Source organism: Zonotrichia leucophrys, unplaced genomic scaffold (genome assembly GCF_028769735.1).
Source record: "Zonotrichia leucophrys gambelii isolate GWCS_2022_RI unplaced genomic scaffold, RI_Zleu_2.0 Scaffold_73_224053, whole genome shotgun sequence".
NCBI lineage: Eukaryota > Metazoa > Chordata > Aves > Passeriformes > Passerellidae > Zonotrichia > Zonotrichia leucophrys.
Window position 1 is genome coordinate 100428 of NW_026992278.1, and position 18685 is coordinate 119112.

The 18685-nt window shown below is 62.9% G+C and overlaps 1 protein-coding gene across 1 annotated transcript in view; it reads right to left on the reverse strand.

Annotated features, from left to right (window-relative positions):
* The window catches only part of RYR1 (ryanodine receptor 1), a 126312-nt gene that overhangs the window by 72768 nt on the left and 34859 nt on the right, over positions 1-18685 (reverse strand). Inside the window, exons 25-35 of the mRNA XM_064737545.1 lie at positions 16603-16750; positions 15218-15429; positions 13002-13176; positions 12243-12451; positions 9611-10014; positions 8644-8770; positions 6947-7107; positions 5726-5891; positions 5548-5634; positions 4222-4448; positions 649-1645 (exon numbers count right to left, since the gene is read on the reverse strand). Coding sequence (XP_064593615.1) covers positions 649-1645; positions 4222-4448; positions 5548-5634; positions 5726-5891; positions 6947-7107; positions 8644-8770; positions 9611-10014; positions 12243-12451; positions 13002-13176; positions 15218-15429; positions 16603-16750 — 2913 coding nt within the window. The remainder of the gene's footprint in view (positions 1-648; positions 1646-4221; positions 4449-5547; positions 5635-5725; positions 5892-6946; positions 7108-8643; positions 8771-9610; positions 10015-12242; positions 12452-13001; positions 13177-15217; positions 15430-16602; positions 16751-18685) is intronic.

Genomic DNA, 18685 nt, shown 5'->3' on the forward strand with positions numbered 1-18685 from the left:
CTCCCGCTCGCACAGGTGCTGCAGCAGGTGGCACATCTGTGGGGACATCAGGGACATGGGCACATCAGGGACATTGGGGACACAGGGACCTCTACACGGTGCTGCAGCTCTTGCTCGCACAGGTGCTGCAGCAGGTGGCACATCTGTGGGGACATGGGGACATCAGGGACATTGGGGACACAGGGTGCTGCAGCTCCCGCTCGCACAGGTGCTGCAGCAGGTGGCACATCTGCGGGGACATCAGGGACACGGGGACATCAGGGACATGGGGACATCAGGGACATTGGGGACACAGAGACCTCCACCTCTCACAGGTGCTGCAGCAGGTGGCACATCTGCGGGGACACGGGGACATTGGGGACACAGGGTGCTGCAGCTCTTGCTCGCACAGGTGCTGCAGCAGGTGGCACATCTGTGGGGACATGGGGACATCAGGGACATTGGGGATGTCAGGGACACAGGAACATTAAGGATATGGGGGTCACTGGGGACACCATGGGGATGGGGACCCCAGGACATCACTGGGACAGGGACCCTGGGGAGGGGAGAAGGACACAGGGATGGAGAGCCCAGGGAGGGGACATGAGGTGGACACGGAGAGGGGACAGCGAGGGGACACAAACCCCCCGCCCCTGTCCCCTCCCTCACCTGTAGCTTGACCGACTCCGGCAGCTTCATCTGCAGCAGCCCCTCCTCCAGCTCTTCCTCTTCCTCCTTCTCCTCCTCCTCCTCCTGCACCTCCCCAGCCTCAATGGCCTTCGTCCTCCTGGCCTCCTCCTCATCCTCCTCCTCCGCCTGCAGCTCTCCAGCCTCGATGGCCTTCCTCCTCCTCACTCCCTCCTCCTCTTCCTCTTCCTCCTCCTCCTCTCCAGCCTCCACGGCCTTTTTCCTCCTCGCTTCCTCATCCTCCTCCTCCTCGCCAGCCTCGATGGCCTTCACCTCCTCCTCCTCCTCCTCCTTCTCCTCCTCCTCTCCTTCCTCCCGCCGTCCCTCGCCGAACACGCGGGGCTCGATCATGCGCAGCACTCGCCGCACGTCGTCGTCGCCCAGCGCCCCCACGGCCAGCAGCGCCGACACCAGCTTGAGCACGGGCACCAGCTGGAACTCCACGCTGCCCCCCACGGGGTCCCGGGCGTGGGGCCCCCCTCCGGCCACGGCCTCGGCCAGCATGCGCATGGCCTTGGCCCCCAGCTCGTCCAGCGGGATGGCCGGGCTGAGCGGCGCCCGCCCTCCGCCGCCCCCCGCCCGGATGAAGCACGGCTCCGAGAAATGGGGCTGGGGTCTCAGGCAGGCGCTGGGCCCCACGCCCGGGGGCCCCGGGCAGCGGCCTCCGTCGGGGAAGAGCGCGATGGCGCGCGTGGCCTCGGTGATGGGCACGATGAACTCGGCGCTCATGGAGGAGCGGGCGCGCTGCGCCGCGTCCAGGTGCATGGCCAGCAGCAGGTCGTAGTAGCCGGCGCGCAGCGGCCCCGGCAGCTCGGGGCTCTCGATGGCGAAGAGCAGCTGCGCCTGGTCCACGTGGCTGCAGAGCGCGTGCGCCACGCGGTTGTTGCCCAGCGCGCACACGGCGCAGTAGAGGCGCAGCGTGTGGCACTGGAACTGCAGCAGCTCCTCGCGCTCCCACAGCTCCAGGATGTCGATGCACCTGCGGGGGAAACGGGGGGTCTGTTGTCGCAGACGGCTTTTATGAAAAATCCTTTCCTTAGGATTTTTCCTGCTGAGAAGCTGGGAGGCCTCAGGAATAAAATGTAAACAATGGTTATCTGCTGCTGTGGGATGCAACAAGTAGATCTGGGATTGGTCTCATGTGGTGGTTTGTAATTAATGGTCAATCACAGCCCAGCTGGCTTGGACACAGAGCCTGAGCCACAAACCTTTGTTATCCTTCTTTCCTTTCTATTCTTAGCTAGAATAGAAAAGAAACTATTCTAGCTTCTTCTTCCCTTCTGATGAAACTTTTTCTTCTATTCTTTTAGTATAGTTTTAACGTAATCTATATAATAAAATAATAAATCAAGCCCTCTGAAAGATAAAGTCATATCTTCGTCTCTTCTCTCATCCTAAGACCCCTGTGAGCACCATCACAGGGGTCGGGGTGGGGGGCCCACGCTGGGATGGGGTGGGGGCTCTGGGGGTGGGGAATGGGGGGATATGGGGTGGGACCCCTTGGGGGGACAGGGAATGGGGATCAGGAGAGGGGGACACAGTGTGGGACCACTGGGATGGGGGCAAAAGGTCTCCTGGGGATGGGACTTTTGGGGTGAGACCCCAAGGTCTCCTGGGGATGAGAGCCCTGGGATGGGGACTCCAAGCTCTCCTGGGGCTGGGTCTTTTGGGATGGGACCCCAGGGTCTCCTGGGGATGACACTTTTTGGGTTGAGACCCCAAGCTCTCCTGGGGATGGGACCCCAACTCTCCTGGGGTTGGGACTTTTGGGGTGAGACCCCAGGGTCTCCTGGGGATGAGATCCCTGGGGATGAGACCTCAAGCTCTCCTGGGGATGGGACCCCACAATCTCCTGGGATGACACTTTTGGGGTGAGACCCCAAGCTCTCCTGGGGATGGGACCCCACAATCTCCTGGGATGACACTTTTGGGGTGAGATCCCATGATCTCCTGGGGATGGGAATTTTGGGGTGAGACCCCAAGCTCTCCTGGGGATGGGACTTTTGGGGTAAGACCCCAAGGTCTCCTGGGGATGGGACCTCAAGCTCTCCTGGGGTTGGGACTTTTGGGGCAAGACCCCAGGGTCTCCTGGAGATGAGACCCCTGGGATGGGAACCCACAATCTCCTGGGGATGGGACTTTTGGGGCGAGACCCCAGGGTCTCCTGGAGATGAGACCCCTGGGATGGGAACCCACAATCTCCTGGGGATGGGACTTCTGGGGCGAGACCCCAGGGTCTCCTGGGGCTGGGACCCCATGGGACAGAACCCCACGAGGCTGGGTGTCCCTGGGTGTCCCTGGGTGTCCCTGGGTGTCCCTGGATGTCCCCACCTGTCCTCCTCGGGGATGTGCAAAACCCTCCCAGACCATGGACCCCTCCCCTATTTAACCCCCACACCATGGGGGGTTGCTGTGCTTGATCTTGGGGGGAAAAAGGGGATGAGACCCCCAAACCCCCCCCAAAATACCCCCAGACCATGGGACAGTTGCCCTATTTGGGGTCCAATTTGGGGTCCAATTTGCGGTCCCATCTGGGATTTCTTTGTGATCCCATTTAGGGGTGCCATTTGGGATTTCTCTGGGATCCCATTTAGGGGTCCCATTTGAGATTTCTTTGGGATCCCATTTAGGGGTGCCATTTGGGATTTCTCTGGATCCCATTTGGGATGCCATTTGGATTTCTCTGGGATCCTGTTTAGGGGTGCCATTTGGGATTTCTTTAGGATCCCATTTAGGGGTGCCATCTGGGATTTCTCTGGGATCCTGTTTAGGGGTGCCATTTGGGATTTCTCTGGGATCCTGTTTAGGGGTGCCATTCGGGATTTCTTTGGGATCCCATTTAGGGGTCCCATTTGTGATTTCTCTGGGATCCCATTTAGGGATCCCATTTGGGATTTCTCTGGGATCCCATTTGGAATTTCTTTGGGATCCCATTTGTGATTTCTCTGGGATCCCATTTAGGGATCCCATTTGGGATTTCTCTGGGATCCCATTTGGGATTTCTCTGGGATCCCATTTAGGGGTCCCATTTGAGATTTCTTTGGGATCCCATTTAGGGGTGCCATTTGGGATTTCTCTGGGATCCTGTTTAGGGGTGCCATTCGGGATTTCTTTGGGATCCCATTTAGGGGTCCCATTTGGAATTTCTTTGGGATCCCATTTGTGATTTCTCTGGGATCCCATTTAGGGATCCCATTTGGGATTTCTCTGGGATCCCATTTGGGATTTCTCTGGGACCCCATTTGGGATTTCTCTGGGATCTCATTTAAGGGTCCCACTTGGTGTCCCTGAGGAGGGTCCCTGGATGTCCCTGGGGTGTCCCTTGGGTGCCCCTGGGGTGTCCCTGGGGTGTCCCTGGATGTCCCTGGGGTGTCCCTGGGTGTCCCTGGGGTGTCCCTGGGTGTCCCTGGGTGTCCCTGGGGTGTCCCTGGTGTCCCTGGGGTGTCCCTGGGTGTCCCTTGGGTGTCCCTGGGTGTCCCTGGGGTGTCCCTGGGGTGTCCCTGGATGTCCCTGGGGTGTCCCTGGATGTCCCTGGATGTCCCTGGATATCCCCACCTGTCCTCCTCGGGGATGTGCAGGGCCATCATCTGCAGGGGCTCGGAGCACTCCACGGCCCAGCCCTGGCGCTCGCCCAGCCGGGCGCTCTCCACGGCCAGGTACTCGGTGGGCATGCGGCTCCAGGTGACCGGGGTCAGGTGCTGGATCACCAGCCTGGGCGGGCACTGCGGCGCCGGGTTCTGCCTCTCGCTGCTGAACATGGCCGCCGAGATGGGCATGATGTTCTGGGGGGACACGGGGGCGTCAGGGGGACCCCCAAAGACCCTCAGCACTGAGTTCCTCTGGGGTCGCCCTGCAGAGCCCAAAGATCGGCCCCAAAGCTCTCCCTGCTCCACCTGGCAGCTCCTGAGTCGCCTCACCAGGGCTCCCAGCTGTCCCCCAGCCCCTTCCCATCCTCAATAACCCCCCAAAACGATGATCTCGGGGTTTGGGGATTTTGGGGGGGTCTCAGGGGTCCTGTACCATGGTGGTGTTCATGATGACCTGGGGGTTTTGGGGGATTTTGGGGGGGGTCTCAGGGGTCCTGTACCATGGTGGGGTTCATGATGACTTGGGGTTTGGGGATTTTGGGGGGTCTCAGGGGTCCTGTACCATGGTGGGGTTCATGATGACCTGGGGATTTTGAGGCTCTCAGGGGCTCTGTACCATGGTGGGGGTCATAATGACCTGGGGGTTTGGGGATTTTGGGGGGCTCTCAGGGGTCCTGTACCATGGTGGGGTTCATGATGACCTGGGGTTTGGGGTATTTTGGGGCTCTCAGGGGTCCCATACTGTGATGGTGGTCATGATGACCTGGGGGTTTGGGGATTTTGGGGGGGTCTCAGGGGCCCTGTACCATGGTGGGGGTCATAATGACCTGGGGGTTTTGGGGATTTTGGGGGGCTCTCAGGGGTCCTGTACCATGGTGGTGTTCATGATGAGCTCAGGGTTTTGGGGGATTTTGGGGGGGTCTCAGGGGTCCTGTACCATGCTGGTGTTCATGATGAGCTCAGGGTTTTGGGGGATTTTGGGGGCTCTCAGGGGTCCCATACTGTGATGGTGGTCATGATGAGCTGAGGGTTTTGGGGTGCAGGAAGGGGTGTTTAGGGTGAAGGGTTTGGGTTTTGGGGGCTCTCAGGGGTCCTGTACCATGCTGGTGTTCATGATGACCTGAGGGTTTGGGGGTTTTGGGGTCCAGGGGTGGTCTCAGGGGATTTTGGGGGGGTCTCGGGGGTCTCATACCATGGTGGTGTTCATGATGACCTGGGGATTTTGGGGGAGTTTTTGGGGGGTCTCGAGGGTCTCATCCCCCACCACCCACCTGCTGGGGGTCCCATTCCTCACCTTGAGCTTGCCCAGCTCAAACTGGAGCACATTTTGGGTGGTGGGCTGCACGAACACCGCCGGGAACAGTTTGGTGTTGGGCTCCACCTGCGGGCACCACGCTGCTGTGAGACCCCCGGGGTGGGCTGGGACCCCCAAACCTCACCCGGGGGGGTTCAGGGGAGGGGTCCCAGCTCACCTGGAAGAAGGTGTTGATCTCTTTGCCGTTGGCTGTGAAGGTCATGAGCCCCGTGGCCAGGTCCACCAGGCAGCCGATGACCAGGTCAGTGTGGGACACCCTGGCCTGCTGGGTGGGGGTCGCAAACTCCCCCCCCCACACCATGTAGCAGTTGCTGCGCTTGATGCTGGGGGGAGGAAATGGGGTGAGACCCCCCCAAAATACCCCCAAAATACCCCCACACCATGTAGCAGTTGCTGCGCTTGATGCTGGGGGGAGGAAATGGGGTGAGACCCTCCAAAAACCCCCCCAAAATACCCCAAAACCCCCCCAAAATACCCCAAACCGCCCCAAAATAACCCCACACCATGTAGCAGTTGCTGCGCTTGATGCTGGGGGAAAAAAGGGGGTGAGACCCCCCAAAAAATCCCCCCAAAATACCCCAAAACCCCCCCAAAATAACCCCAGACCATGGGGCAGTTGCTGCACTTGATGCTGGGGGGAAAAAGGGGGTGAGACCCCCAAAACCTCCCCAAAATACCCCCAGACCATGGGGCAGTTACCCTGTTTGGTGTCCAATTTGGGGTCCAATTTAGGATTTCCTTGGGATCCCATTTAGGGGTCCCATTTGGAGCCCCTTTGGGGTCCCTCTGGGGTCCTGTTCAGGGTCTCTTTTGGAGTGGGTCCCTTTGGGGTCCCATTTGGGGTCCCTTTGAGATCCCATTTGGGGTCCCATTTAGGGATCCTGTTTTGGGTCCCTTTTGGGGTCTCTTTGGTGTCCCTTGGTCTCTTAGGAGTCTCTTTGGGATCCCACTTGGGGTCCCATTTAGGGGTCTCTTTTGGGGTCTCTTTGGGGTCCCTTTGGGATCCCACCTGGCATCCTGTTTGGGAATCCCCTTTTGGGGTCTCTTTGGGGTCTCTTTGGAATCCCATTTGGGGTCCCATTTAGGGATCCCGTTTGGGGTGTCTTTGGGGTCTTGTTAGGGTCCTATTTGGGATCCAATTTGGGATCCCTTTGGGATCGCATTTGGGGCCCCATTTGGGGTCTCTTTGTGGTCCCTTTTGGGGTCTCTTTGGGATCCCTTTGGGGCCCCATTTGGGGTCTCTTTGTGGTCCCTTTTGGGGTCTCTTTGTGGTCCCTTTTGGGGTCTCTTTGGGATCCCTTTGGGATCGCATCTGGGGACCCTTTTGGGGTTCCATTTGGGGTCTCTCTGGGGCGTTTTTGGGGTCCCCGTGGGGTACCTGTCGTGCACGTTGCCGCGGTCGTCGCCCATGGTGACGGTGACGCTGCGCACGCGGCTCAGCTCGAAATCGGGGTCGTGCTGGTGGAAATGGGGGGTGACCCAGCCCACCCAGGCACTGCCCGGCTCCTGGCCCGCAAACAGGCGCACCGAGTAATAGTACTGGGGACAAGGGACACGGGACATGGTCAGGGACAGCCATGGGGACAGGGGACATGGGGACAGGGACAGGTGACCCAGCCCACCCAGGCACTGCCCGGCTCCTGGCCCGCAAACAGGCGCACCGAGTAATAGTACTGGGGACAAGGGACACGGTCAGGGACATGGGGACAGTGACAGGGACATGGGGACAGTGACATGGGGACAGGGACAGGGACATGGGGACAGGGACATGGGGACAGGGACAGGTGACCCAGCCCACCCAGGCACTGCCCCACAAACAGCAGCACCGAGTAATAGTACTGGGGACAAGGGACACGGTCAGGGACAGCCACAGGGACACGGGGACATGGGGACATGGGGACACGGGGACACGGGGACACGGGGACACAGGGACAGTGACAGGGACACGGGGACAGGGACAGGGACATGGGGACAGGGACAGGTGACCCAGCCCACCCAGGCACTGCCCGGCTCCTGCCCCACAAACAGCTGCACCGAGTAATAGTACTGGGGACAAGGGACACGGTCAGGGACATGGGGACAGGGACAGGTGACCCAGCCCACCCAGGCACTGCCCGGCTCCTGGCCCGCAAACAGGCGCACCGAGTAATAGTACTGGGGACAAGGGACACGGTCAGGGACAGCCATGGGGACAGGGGACATGGGGACACAGGGACATGGGGACAGGGACACAGGGACAGGGGACACAGGGACATGGGGACAGTGACAGGGACATGGGGACAGGGACAGGTGACCCAGCCCACCCAGGCACTGCCCGGCTCCTGGCCCGCAAACAGGCGCACCGAGTAATAGTACTGGGGACAAGGGACACGGTCAGGGACAGGGGACATGGGGACAGGGACAGGGACATGGGGACAGGGGACACAGGGACATGGGGACAGGGACAGGTGACCCAGCCCACCCAGGCACTGCCCCACAAACAGCCGCACCGAGTAATAGTACTGGGGACAAGGGACACGGTCAGGGACATGGGGACAGGGACAGGGACAGGGGACACAGGGACATGGGGACATGGGGACAGGGACAGGGACAGCCACAGGGACATGGGACATGGGGACAGGGTGTTTGGGGGGGGTCTCAGGGATCCCATACCACGGTGGTGTTCATGATGACCTCAGGGTCTGGGGGATTTGGGGTTTTTGGGGATATTTTGGGTGGTTTTGGGGTCCGTACCGTGGTGGTGTTCATGATGACCTCGGGGTCTGGGGGATTTGGGTTTTGGGGAGGTTTTTGGGGATATTTTGGTGTTTTTGGGGTCCGTACCGTGGTGGTGTTCATGATGACCTCGGGGTCTGGGGGATTTGGGGTTTTTGGGGATATTTTGGTGTTTTTGGGGTCCGTACCGTGGTGGTGTTCATGATGACCTCGGGGTCTGGGGGATTTGGGGTTTTTGGGGAGGTTTTTGGGGATATTTTGGTGTTTTTGGGGTCCGTACCGTGGTGGTGTTCATGATGACCTCGGGGTCTGGGGGATTTGGGGTTTTTGGGGATATTTTGGTGTTTTTGGGGTCCGTACCGTGGTGGTGTTCATGATGACCTCGGGGTCGTCGCGCTCGTCGGGCACCACGTCCTCCTCCAGCCTGGGCACGGGAGGGGGCGCGGGGGGGGGCGCGAACGGCGTCTTCCGGCCCTTGAACAGGAACCTGGGGGGCACCGGGGGGGTCACCCCGCTCTGGGGACCCTCAGGGACCCCCAGGGAACCCCCCCAACAACACCCCTTAACTGCCACACTGGGGATGCTCAGGGACCCCCTCCCAGGGATGGGTGCCACCCCCTTTTGGGGACCCTCAGGAATATTGGGGACCCCCCCAGGGATGGGTGTCACCCCCTTTTGGGGACCCTCAGGGATTGGGGACCCCCCCAGGGATGGGTGTCACCCCCTTTTGGGGACCCTCAGGGTTATTGGGGACCCCCCCAGGGATGGGTGTCACCTCCTTTTGGGACCCCCCAGGGATGGTGACCCACCTCCTTTTGGGGACCCTCAGGAATATTGGGGACTCCCCAGCAGTGGCTGCCACCCCCTTTTGCTTCCCCCCACCCCTTTTTGGGGAACCTCAGGAATATTGGGGACCCCCCTTTCACTGCCCCCCACCCCTTTTTGCTGCCCCCCAGGATTATTGGAGACCCCACTTTTGCTGCCCCCCACCCCTCTCACTGCCCCGCACCAACTTTGGGGACCCCCCTTTTACTGCCCCCCAGTAATATTGGGGACCCCCCTTTTGCTGCCCCCCAGTAATATTGGGGACCCCCCTTTTGCTGCCCCCCAGTAATATTGGAGACCCCCCTTTCCCTGCCCCGCACCAACTTTGGGGACCCCCCTTTTACTGCCCCCCACCAACTTTGGGGACCCCCCTTTTGCTGCCCCTCGGTATATATGGGACCCTCTTTTTGCTTCTCCCCAGCAATATTGGAGACCCCCCTTTTGCTGCCCCCCACCCCTCTCACTGCCCCGCACCAATGCTGGGGACCCCCACCCCGCTCACCCCCTCCTGGTCTTGCTCTTCTCGGTGGTCGCGTCCTTCTCGTTCTCTCCCCGCGGCGGCTCCCGGCCCGCGGCCCCGGCCCCAGCCCCGGCGGCCGCCCCGGGCGCCGCCCCCGGCGCTCCCTTCTCGGCTCCCTCGTCGCCGTCGTTGCTGCGGGGCCCGGCCGAGCGCCGCAGCCGCTCGAACTCGGACAGCGGCTCCGCGGCCGCCTCCTCGGGGGGCTCCGGGGGCGGCGCCTGCGGCAGCGGGGTGGCGCCGGGCGTGCAGCGGAACGTGCTGTGGAACTGCACGGGCAGGCTCAGCCGCAGGAACAGCAGCTCCGGAGGGGCCGCGGGCGTCCCGGAGCTGCGGTGCGACAGGCGGAGGCACGGCGGGGTGTCCACGGTGCCGTCCAGGCGGGTCACCTGCGGGCACAGCCCAGCGGTGGCACCGGGGGTGGCACCGGGGGGGGTGGGACACGGTTTTGGGGGAACTTCATCCCGTTTTGGGGACACTTCACCTTGTTTGGGGACACTTAATGCTGTTCTGGGGACACTTTACCCGGTTTTGGGGACACTTCAGGGACACCCAGGGATGGTGGGACCCGGTTTTGGGACACTTCACCTCATTCTGGGGACACTTCACCTTGTCTGGGGACACTTCACCTTGTTTTGGGAGCACTTGACCCTGTTTTGGGGGAACTTCACCCCATTTTGGGGACACTTCACCTCATTTTGAAGACACTTCACCATGTTTGGGGTGGGACACGGTTTTGGGGGAACTTCACCCCGTTTTGGGGACACTTCACCTTGTTTGGGGACACTTAATGCTGTTCTGGGGACACTTCACCCCGTTTTGGGGACACTTCACCTCGTTTGGGGACACTTAATGCTGTTCTGGGGACACTTTACCCTGTTTTGGGGACACTTCAGGGACACCCAGGGATGGTGGGACCCTGTTTTGGGGACACTTCACCTCATTTTGGGGACACTTCAACTCATTTTGAAGACACTTCACCATGTTTGGGGTGGGACACGGTTTTGGGGGAACTTCTCCCCGTTTTGGGGACACTTCACCTTGTTTGGGGACACTCAATGCTGTTCTGGGGACACTTTACCCTGTTTTGGGGACACTTCACCTCACTTTGGGGACACTTAATGCTGTTCTGGGGACACTTTACCCTGTTTTGGGGGCACTTCACCTTGTTTGGGGACACTTAATGCTGTTCTGGGGACACTTCTCCCCGTTTTGGGGACACTTCACCCCATTTTGGGGACACTTCACCTCATTTTGGGGACACTTAATGCTGTTCTGGGGACACTTCTCCTCAGTTTGGGGACACTTAATGCTGTTCTGGGGACACTTTACCCTGTTTTGGGGACACTTCAGGGACACCCAGGGATGGTGGGACCCGGTTTTGGGGATATTTCATCCTGTTTTGGGGACACTTCACCTCGTTTTGGGGACCCTTAGGGACAGGGAACCCCTTAGGGATGGGTGGGACCCAGTTTTGGGGGAACTTCACCTCGTTTTGGGGACACTCAGAAATGGGGAATGCCCTAGGGATGGGATTCTCACCCCTTCTGGGGACATTTGGGGACTTTCAGGGACTCCCTCAATACCCTGAATGCCCCTCAGAGACCCCAAATCCCCCCCGAAATCCCCCCAAATCCCCCTCACCTCGAGCTGGGGGTGCTCGGGGGGCACAGGGATGAACTGGGGCAGGCTGTGGCTGAACCACAGGGCGATGGGGACCCCAAACCCCCCCAGAGACCCCCAAATCCCCCTCACCTCGAGCTGGGGGTGCTCGGGGGGCACAGGGATGAACTGGGGCAGGCTGTGGCTGAACCAGAGACCCCAAACCCCCCCAGAGACCCCAAACCCCCCCAGAGACCCCTGCCCAGCCCTCACCTCGAGCTGGGGGTGCTCGGGGGGCACGGGGATGAACTGGGGCAGGCTGTGGCTGAACCAGAGGGCGATGGGGACCCCAAACCCCCCCAAATCCCCCCCCAGATACCCCAAATCCCCCCCCCAGAGACCCCTGCCCAGCCCTCACCTCGAGCTGGGGGTGCTCGGGGGGCACGGGGACGAACTGGGGCAGGCTGTGGCTGAACCAGAGACCCCAAACCCCCCCAGAGACCCCCAAATCCCCCTCACCTCGAGCTGGGGATGGTCGGGGGGCACGGGGATGAACTGGGGCAGGCTGTGGCTGAACCACAGGGCGATGGGGACCCCAAACCCCCCCAGAGACCCCCAAATCCCCCCAGAGACCCCCAAATCCCCCTCACCTCGAGCTGGGGGTGCTCGGGGGGCACGGGGACGAACTGGGGCAGGCTGTGGCTGAACCAGAGGGCGATGGGGACCCCAAACCCCCCCAAATTCCCCCCCAGATACCCCAAATCCCCCTCAGAGACCCCTGCCCAGCCCTCACCTCGAGCTGGGGATGGTTGGGGGGCACTGGGGTGAACTGGGGGCAGGCTGTGGTTGAACCAGAGACCCCAAACCCCCTCAGAGACCCCCAAATCCCCCTCACCTCGAGCTGGGGGTGCTCGGGGGCACAGGGACGAACTGGGGCAGGCTGTGGCTGAACCACAGGGCGATGGGGACCCCAAACCCCCCCAAATCCCCCCAGAGACCCCCAAATCCCCCTCACCTCGAGCTGGGGATGGTCAGGGGGCACAGGGATGAACTGGGGCAGGCTGTGGCTGAACCAGAGGGCAATCGGCCGTTTCATGTTGATGGCGAAGGGCTCGTAGCCCTCCTGGAGGCCGCAGATGCCGAAGTAGCGCAGGGTGCCCACGTCCTGGCCCAGGTTCAGGTGCCCCTCCTGGCCCAGCCCCAGGCTGCACACGGGCACAAAGCCTGGGGGGCACAGGGGGGGTCAGGGCTGAGACCCCCAGAGCCCCCAGACCCATCCAGCCCCACCCCAGAGCCCCTAGACCCATTTCTGAGCCCCAGCCCCACGTCCTGGCCCAGGTTCAGGTGCCCCTCCTGGCCCAGCCCCAGGCTGCACACGGGCACGAAGCCTGGGGGGCACAGGGGGGCAGCAATGAGACCCCAGACCCATCCCAGAGCCCCCAGACCCATCCCAGAGCCCCCAGCCCCACGTCCTGGCCCAGGTTCAGGTGCCCCTCCTGGCCCAGCCCCAGGCTGCACACGGGCACGAAGCCTGGGGGGCACGGGGGGGGCCAGCAATGAGACCCCCAGAGCCCCCATACCCACCCCACTGAGCCCCCAGCCCATCCCTGGATCCCTCAGACTCATCCTTGACGCCCCCAAACCCACCCCAGAGCCCCCAGACCATCCCACAGCCCCCAGCCCCATTTCTGAAGCCCCCAGCCCCACTCCCCCTCCTGCCCCAGCCCCAGGTGACACCGTGGCGCTGTCACCAATCCCGTGTCCCCCCTCTCACCGTCGGCCACCTCGAAGTCCCTGAAGGCCACCTCGGAGCCGCCGTCCCCGATCAGCACCTCCCCGTTGAGGGTGAAGCTCATGTGGCACTCGCCCAGGTCGATGAGGCAGCCGACCACGTCCCCAGGCTGCCAGGGGCGCCCAAAGGACTCGCCCCCAACGTGCCACCGCTGGGCCTGGGGACATCGGGGACACCAGAGTCACACAGGGACATTGGGGACACCAGGGGTCACAGGGACATTGGGGACACCAGGGGTCACAGGGACACCAAGGGTCACAGACCCACGAATCCCCAGGCTGCCAGGACGCCCAAGGACTCGCCCCCACGTGCCACCACTGGGTGCGTGGCGCCGCCGACAGGGGACATGAGGGGTCACAGGGACAAAAGGGGCACCAGGTGTGTCCCTGGGATGGTCAGAGTTCCCAACCCCATGTCCCCTGTCACCTCAGTGTGTCCCAGGGTCACCGGCTGCGTGAACACGAAGGAACCATGTCGTCAAGGGGCCCAGCTCAGTGTCGGGCCCAGCCCGCAGGGCCAGCCCACCGCCCTTTCGTGGCCGCGGTCCGCCTGTCCCCTTGTCCCTCAGTGGTCCCCAGGCTCACCGGGCCTTGACACAAGGCCATGTCGTCACCAGCCGGTGTCGGGTCCAGCCCGGCCCCGGCGCCCAGCCCGCACCCCTGTGTCCGCCTGTACCCCTGTGTCCCCCAGTGGCCCCAGTGTCCCTGCCTGGCCCTGTGTCCCCTCAGGCGGTCCCAGCGGTCGCATGCCAGACCCGTTCCAGGCGACCCCAGAGCTCACCCAGTGGCCCGTAGCAAGGCCATGCACATGCCAGGGTGTCGGGTCATGAGCCCCCCAGGGCCCAGACCCAGCGTCCCCTGGGTCGTGCCTGTCCCCACATGCCCCCAGTGCCCCAGGGCGCCCCACGCTCCCCGGTGACCCGTTGAGGACAAGGCCATGTGTCAGCGCCAGCTCAGTGTCGGTCCACCCGTCGGCCAGCCACACGTCCCTGTGTCCCCTGGTCCGCCTGTCCCCTGTGTCCGCCGTCCGTGTCCCCATCAGGTGCCCCAGCTCACCCGTGACCGTTGGACACAAGGGCCATGCGCAGCGCCCAGCTGTTCGGGCCCAAGGCCCCCCCCGTGCCCAGCCCCACGTCCTATGCCCTGTCTGTCCTGCCATGTCACATGTGCCATTGTGTCCCGGGTCCACCCAGGTGTCCACGTGCCACCCGTCCCGTGCAGAGGCTGCGCCCCAGCTCTGTCGGCGAGCCCGCGGCCACCACGGCTGCCTGGCCTGCGTCCCATGGCGGTCCCTGCAAGTGTGTCCCCAGTGTCCCTGGCCTGTCCCTGTGTCCCCTCACTGTCCCATGCCTGCTGTCCCCTCAGTGTGTCCCCGTGCTCACCCGGTGCCCGTTGAAGACGAAGGCCATGTCGTCAGCACCCAGCTCGGTGTCGGGTCTCAGCCCCGGCCGGGCCCAGCCCACGCATCCCCTGTGTCCCCGCCTGTCCTGCCTGTCCCCCGTGTCCCTCAGTGTGTCCACTAGTGCTCACCCGGTGCCTTGAAGACGAAGGCCATGTCGTCAGCGCCCAGCTCGTGTCGGGTCTGAGCCCGGCCGGCCCAGCCCACGGTCCCCGTCCCTGTGTCCCCTGTGTCCCTCAGTGCTCGCTGTCCCTGCCTGTCCCCCTGTGTCCCTAGCCCAGTCGCTGTCCCGTCCTGTCCCCAGGCTCACCCAGTGCCCGTTGAAGACGAAGGCCATGTCGTCAGGCCCAGCTCGGTGTCGGGTCTGAGCCCGGCCGGCCCACCCACGGTCCGTCCCCTGTTCCTGCCTGTCCCTGCCTGTCCCCCGTGTCCCCAGGGCTGTCCCCAGGCTCACCCGGTGCCCGTTGAAGACGAAGGCCATGTCGTCAGCGCCCAGCTCGGTGTCGGGTCTCAGCCCCGGCCGGCCAGCCCACACGTCCTCCATTCCCTGCTGTCCCCTGTGTCCCCTGTCCGTGTCCCGGCTCCCTGCCGTCCGCTCCCCTGTGTCCCTCAGTGCCGTCCCCAGCTGTCCCTCTCCCATGTCCCGGTGTCCCCCTGTGCTCACCCGGTGCCCGTTGAAGACGAAGGCCATGTCGTCAGCGCCCAGCTCGGTGTCGGGTCTCAGCCCTGGCCGGGCCCAGCCCACGCGTCCCCTGTGTCCCTGCCTGTCCCCGTGTCCCCAGGGCTGTCCCCAGGCTCACCCGGTGCCCGTTGAAGACGAAGGCCATGTCGTCAGCGCCCAGCTCGGTGTCGGGCCTCAGCCCCGGCCGGGCCCAGCCCACGCGCATCTCCCCGGCCGTCACCGCCTGGAACTCGAAGTACCAGCGGCCGCTGCGCACGGCCGAGCCCCGATCGGCGCGGAACAGCCGCGGCCGGGGGGCGCGGGGACCCCCGGGAACTGCACCCTGTGAGGCTGGGGGAGAATGGGGGGTCAGCACCCCAAAAACGGGACATGGAACCCCAAAAACGGCACACAGAGCGCCCCGATCAGCGCGGAACAGCCGCGGCCGGGGGGCGCGGGGACCCCCGGGAACTGCACCCTGCGAGGCTGGGGGAGAATGGGGGGTCAGCACCCCAAAAACGGCACCCAAACAGCACCCAGAGAGCCCCAGAAACGGGATATGGAACCCCAAAAACGGCACCCAAACAGCACCAACAGCCATGGTCAGGGGCTGCCAGGATCCCCTGGGAACTGCACCCTGCGAGGCCGGGGGAGACACAGGGGTCAGCACCCCAAAACATGACATGGAACCCCAAAAATGTGACATGGAACCCCAAAAACAGGATATGGAAACCCAAAATCAGGACATGGAACCCCAAAAACGGCACCCAAACAGCACCAACAGCCATGGCTGGGGGTTGCCGGGACACCTTGAGGGGACACCGTGTGAGGCTGGGGGAGACAGAGGGGTCAGCACCCCAAAATGGGACACAGAGACCCCAAAAATGGGACAAGAAACACCAAAAATGGGATAAGGAGCCCCAAAAATGGGACAAGGAACACCAAAAAAGGGACATGGAAATCCAAAATGGGACATGGAACCCCAAAATTGGCACCAACAACCATGCCTGGGGGGTGCCAGACCCTTTGAGGGGACACTGTGTGAGGCTGGGGGAGACAGAGAGGTCAGCACCCAAAAAGGGACACAGAGACCCCAAAAATGGGACAAGGAACCCCAAAAAAGGAACATGGAACCCAAAAACGGGACATGGAACCCCAAAACAGGGACATGGAACCCCAAAATTGGCACCAACAACCATGGCTGGGGGGTGTCAGACCCTTTGAGGGGACACCGTGTGAGGCTGGGGGAGACAGAGGGGTCAGCACCCCAAATATGGGACACAGAACCCCAAAAATGGGACACAGAGACCCCAAAACAGGGACATGGAACCCCAAAACTGGCACCAACAGCCATGGCTGGGGGTTGCCAGGACCCCTTGAGGGGACACCGTGTGAGGCTGGGGGAGACAGAGGGGTCAGCACCCCAAAAAGGGACACAGAGACCCCAAAGACGGCACCCAAAGGGTACAACCAGCTGCCAGATGTCCCCAAACGTCCCCAGGTGTCCCCGAGCCCCCCACTCACGCGTCTCCTGGTCGGGGGGCTCGATGTTGTAGCCGTAGCCCAGCAGGGTCCGCACGGCCTGGCACAGGCTCTCGCGGTTGGTGGCCTTGGTGCCCTCGTCCAGCAGGTTGTAGGGCACCAGCCGGGGGTTCCGCTTGTTCTTGATGTCCTGGGGACACGGGGACAGCGTGGGGACACGGCCATGGGGACACGGGGACAGCGTGGGGACATGGAGACACAGCCATGGGGACGTGGGGACAGTGTGGGGACACGGCCATGGGGACACGGGGACAGCGTGGGGACACGGAGACACAGCCATGGGGACATGGGGACAGCGTGGGGACACAGCCATGGGGACATGGGGACAGTGTGGGGACAGTGTGGGGACACAGCCATGGGGACATGGGGACAGGGTGGGGACATGGGGACACGGCCATGGGGACACAGCCATGGGGACATGGGGACAGCGTGGGGACATGGGGACACAGCCATGGGGACATGGGGACAGGGTGGGGACATGGGGACAGCATGGGGACACGGCCATGGGGACACGGGGACAGTGTGGGGACATGGGGACACGGCCATGGGGACGTGGGGACAGGGTAGGGATAGTGTGGGGACACGGCCACGGGGACACAGGAACACAGGGCTTGGGGTGTGGGGACATAGGGACACAGCCATGGGGACATAGGGACAGTGTGGGGACAGCGTGGGGACACGGCCATGGGGACAGTGTGGGGACATGGGGACACGGCCATGGGGACACGGGGACAGTGTGGGGACAGCGTGGGGACACGGAGACACAGCCATGGGGACATGGGGACAGGGTGGGGACATGGGGACACGGCCATGGGGACAGTGTGGGGACAGTGTGGGGACACAGCCATGGGGACATGGGGATAGCGGGCTTGGGGTGTGGGGACATGGGGACACGGCCATGGGGACAAAGGGACTTGGGATGTGGGGACACGGCCACAGGGACACGGGAACACAGGGCTTGGGGTGTGGGGACATGGGGACAGCCATGGGGACATGGGACAACCATGGGGACATGGGGACACAGCCATGGGGACACAAAGACACAGCTATGGGGACATGGGGACACAGCCATGGGGACATGGGGACAGTGGGCTTGGGGATGTGGGAACACAAGGACACAGACATGGGGACATGGGGACAGCCATGGGGACAGTGGGCTTGGGGATGTGGGAACACGGGGACACCAAGCTCAGGAGTACGGGGACACCCCGAGAGGTGTGGGGCCATGGGGACACTGGGCTCAGGGGAATGGGGACATGGGGACACCCTCAGAGGCAAGAGGACAGAGGGACACAGGGCTCAGGGACAAGGGGACACAGCCAGGGGGACATGGGGACACCAGGCTCAGGGCCATGAGGACATGGGGACACCCCCATAGGTGTGGGGACATGAGGACATGAGAACATGGGGACAACCCCAGAGGTGTGGGGACATGGGGACATGAGAACATGGGGACACCCCATGAGGTGTGGGGACATGGGGACACCCCCAGAGATGTGGGGACACAGCCATGGGGACACCAAGCTCAGGGGAGTGGGGACATGGGGACACCCCCAGAGGTGTGGGGACATGGGGACACTGAACTTAGGGGACTGGGGACATGGGGACACCCCCAGAAGCGTGAGGACATGGGGACACTGGACACGGGATTGGGGACATGGCCATGGGGGCATGGGGACACCCCCAGAGATGTGGGGACATGGGGACATGAGAACATGGGGACACAGGGCTCAGGGGCATGGGGACACCCCCAGAGATGTGGGGACACGGCCATGGGGACGCAGGACAGTGACACCACGGGGACCAGGGGGTTTTGGGGTGTCCATGGGAGGGTTTGGGTGGGTCAGGGGCGGCTGGGGGTCCCCCGGTGCTGTCCCCAGCGTGTCCCCAGCGTGTCCCCAGCGTGTCCCCAGGGTCCCCAGGGTCCCCAGCGCGTCCCCAGGGTCCCCAGCGTGTCCCCAGCGTGTCCCCAGCGCATCCCAGCGCATCCCCAGCGCGTCCCCAGCGTGTCTCCAGCGTGTCTCCAGGGTCCCCAGCGTGTCCCCAGTGTGTCCCCAGGGTGTCC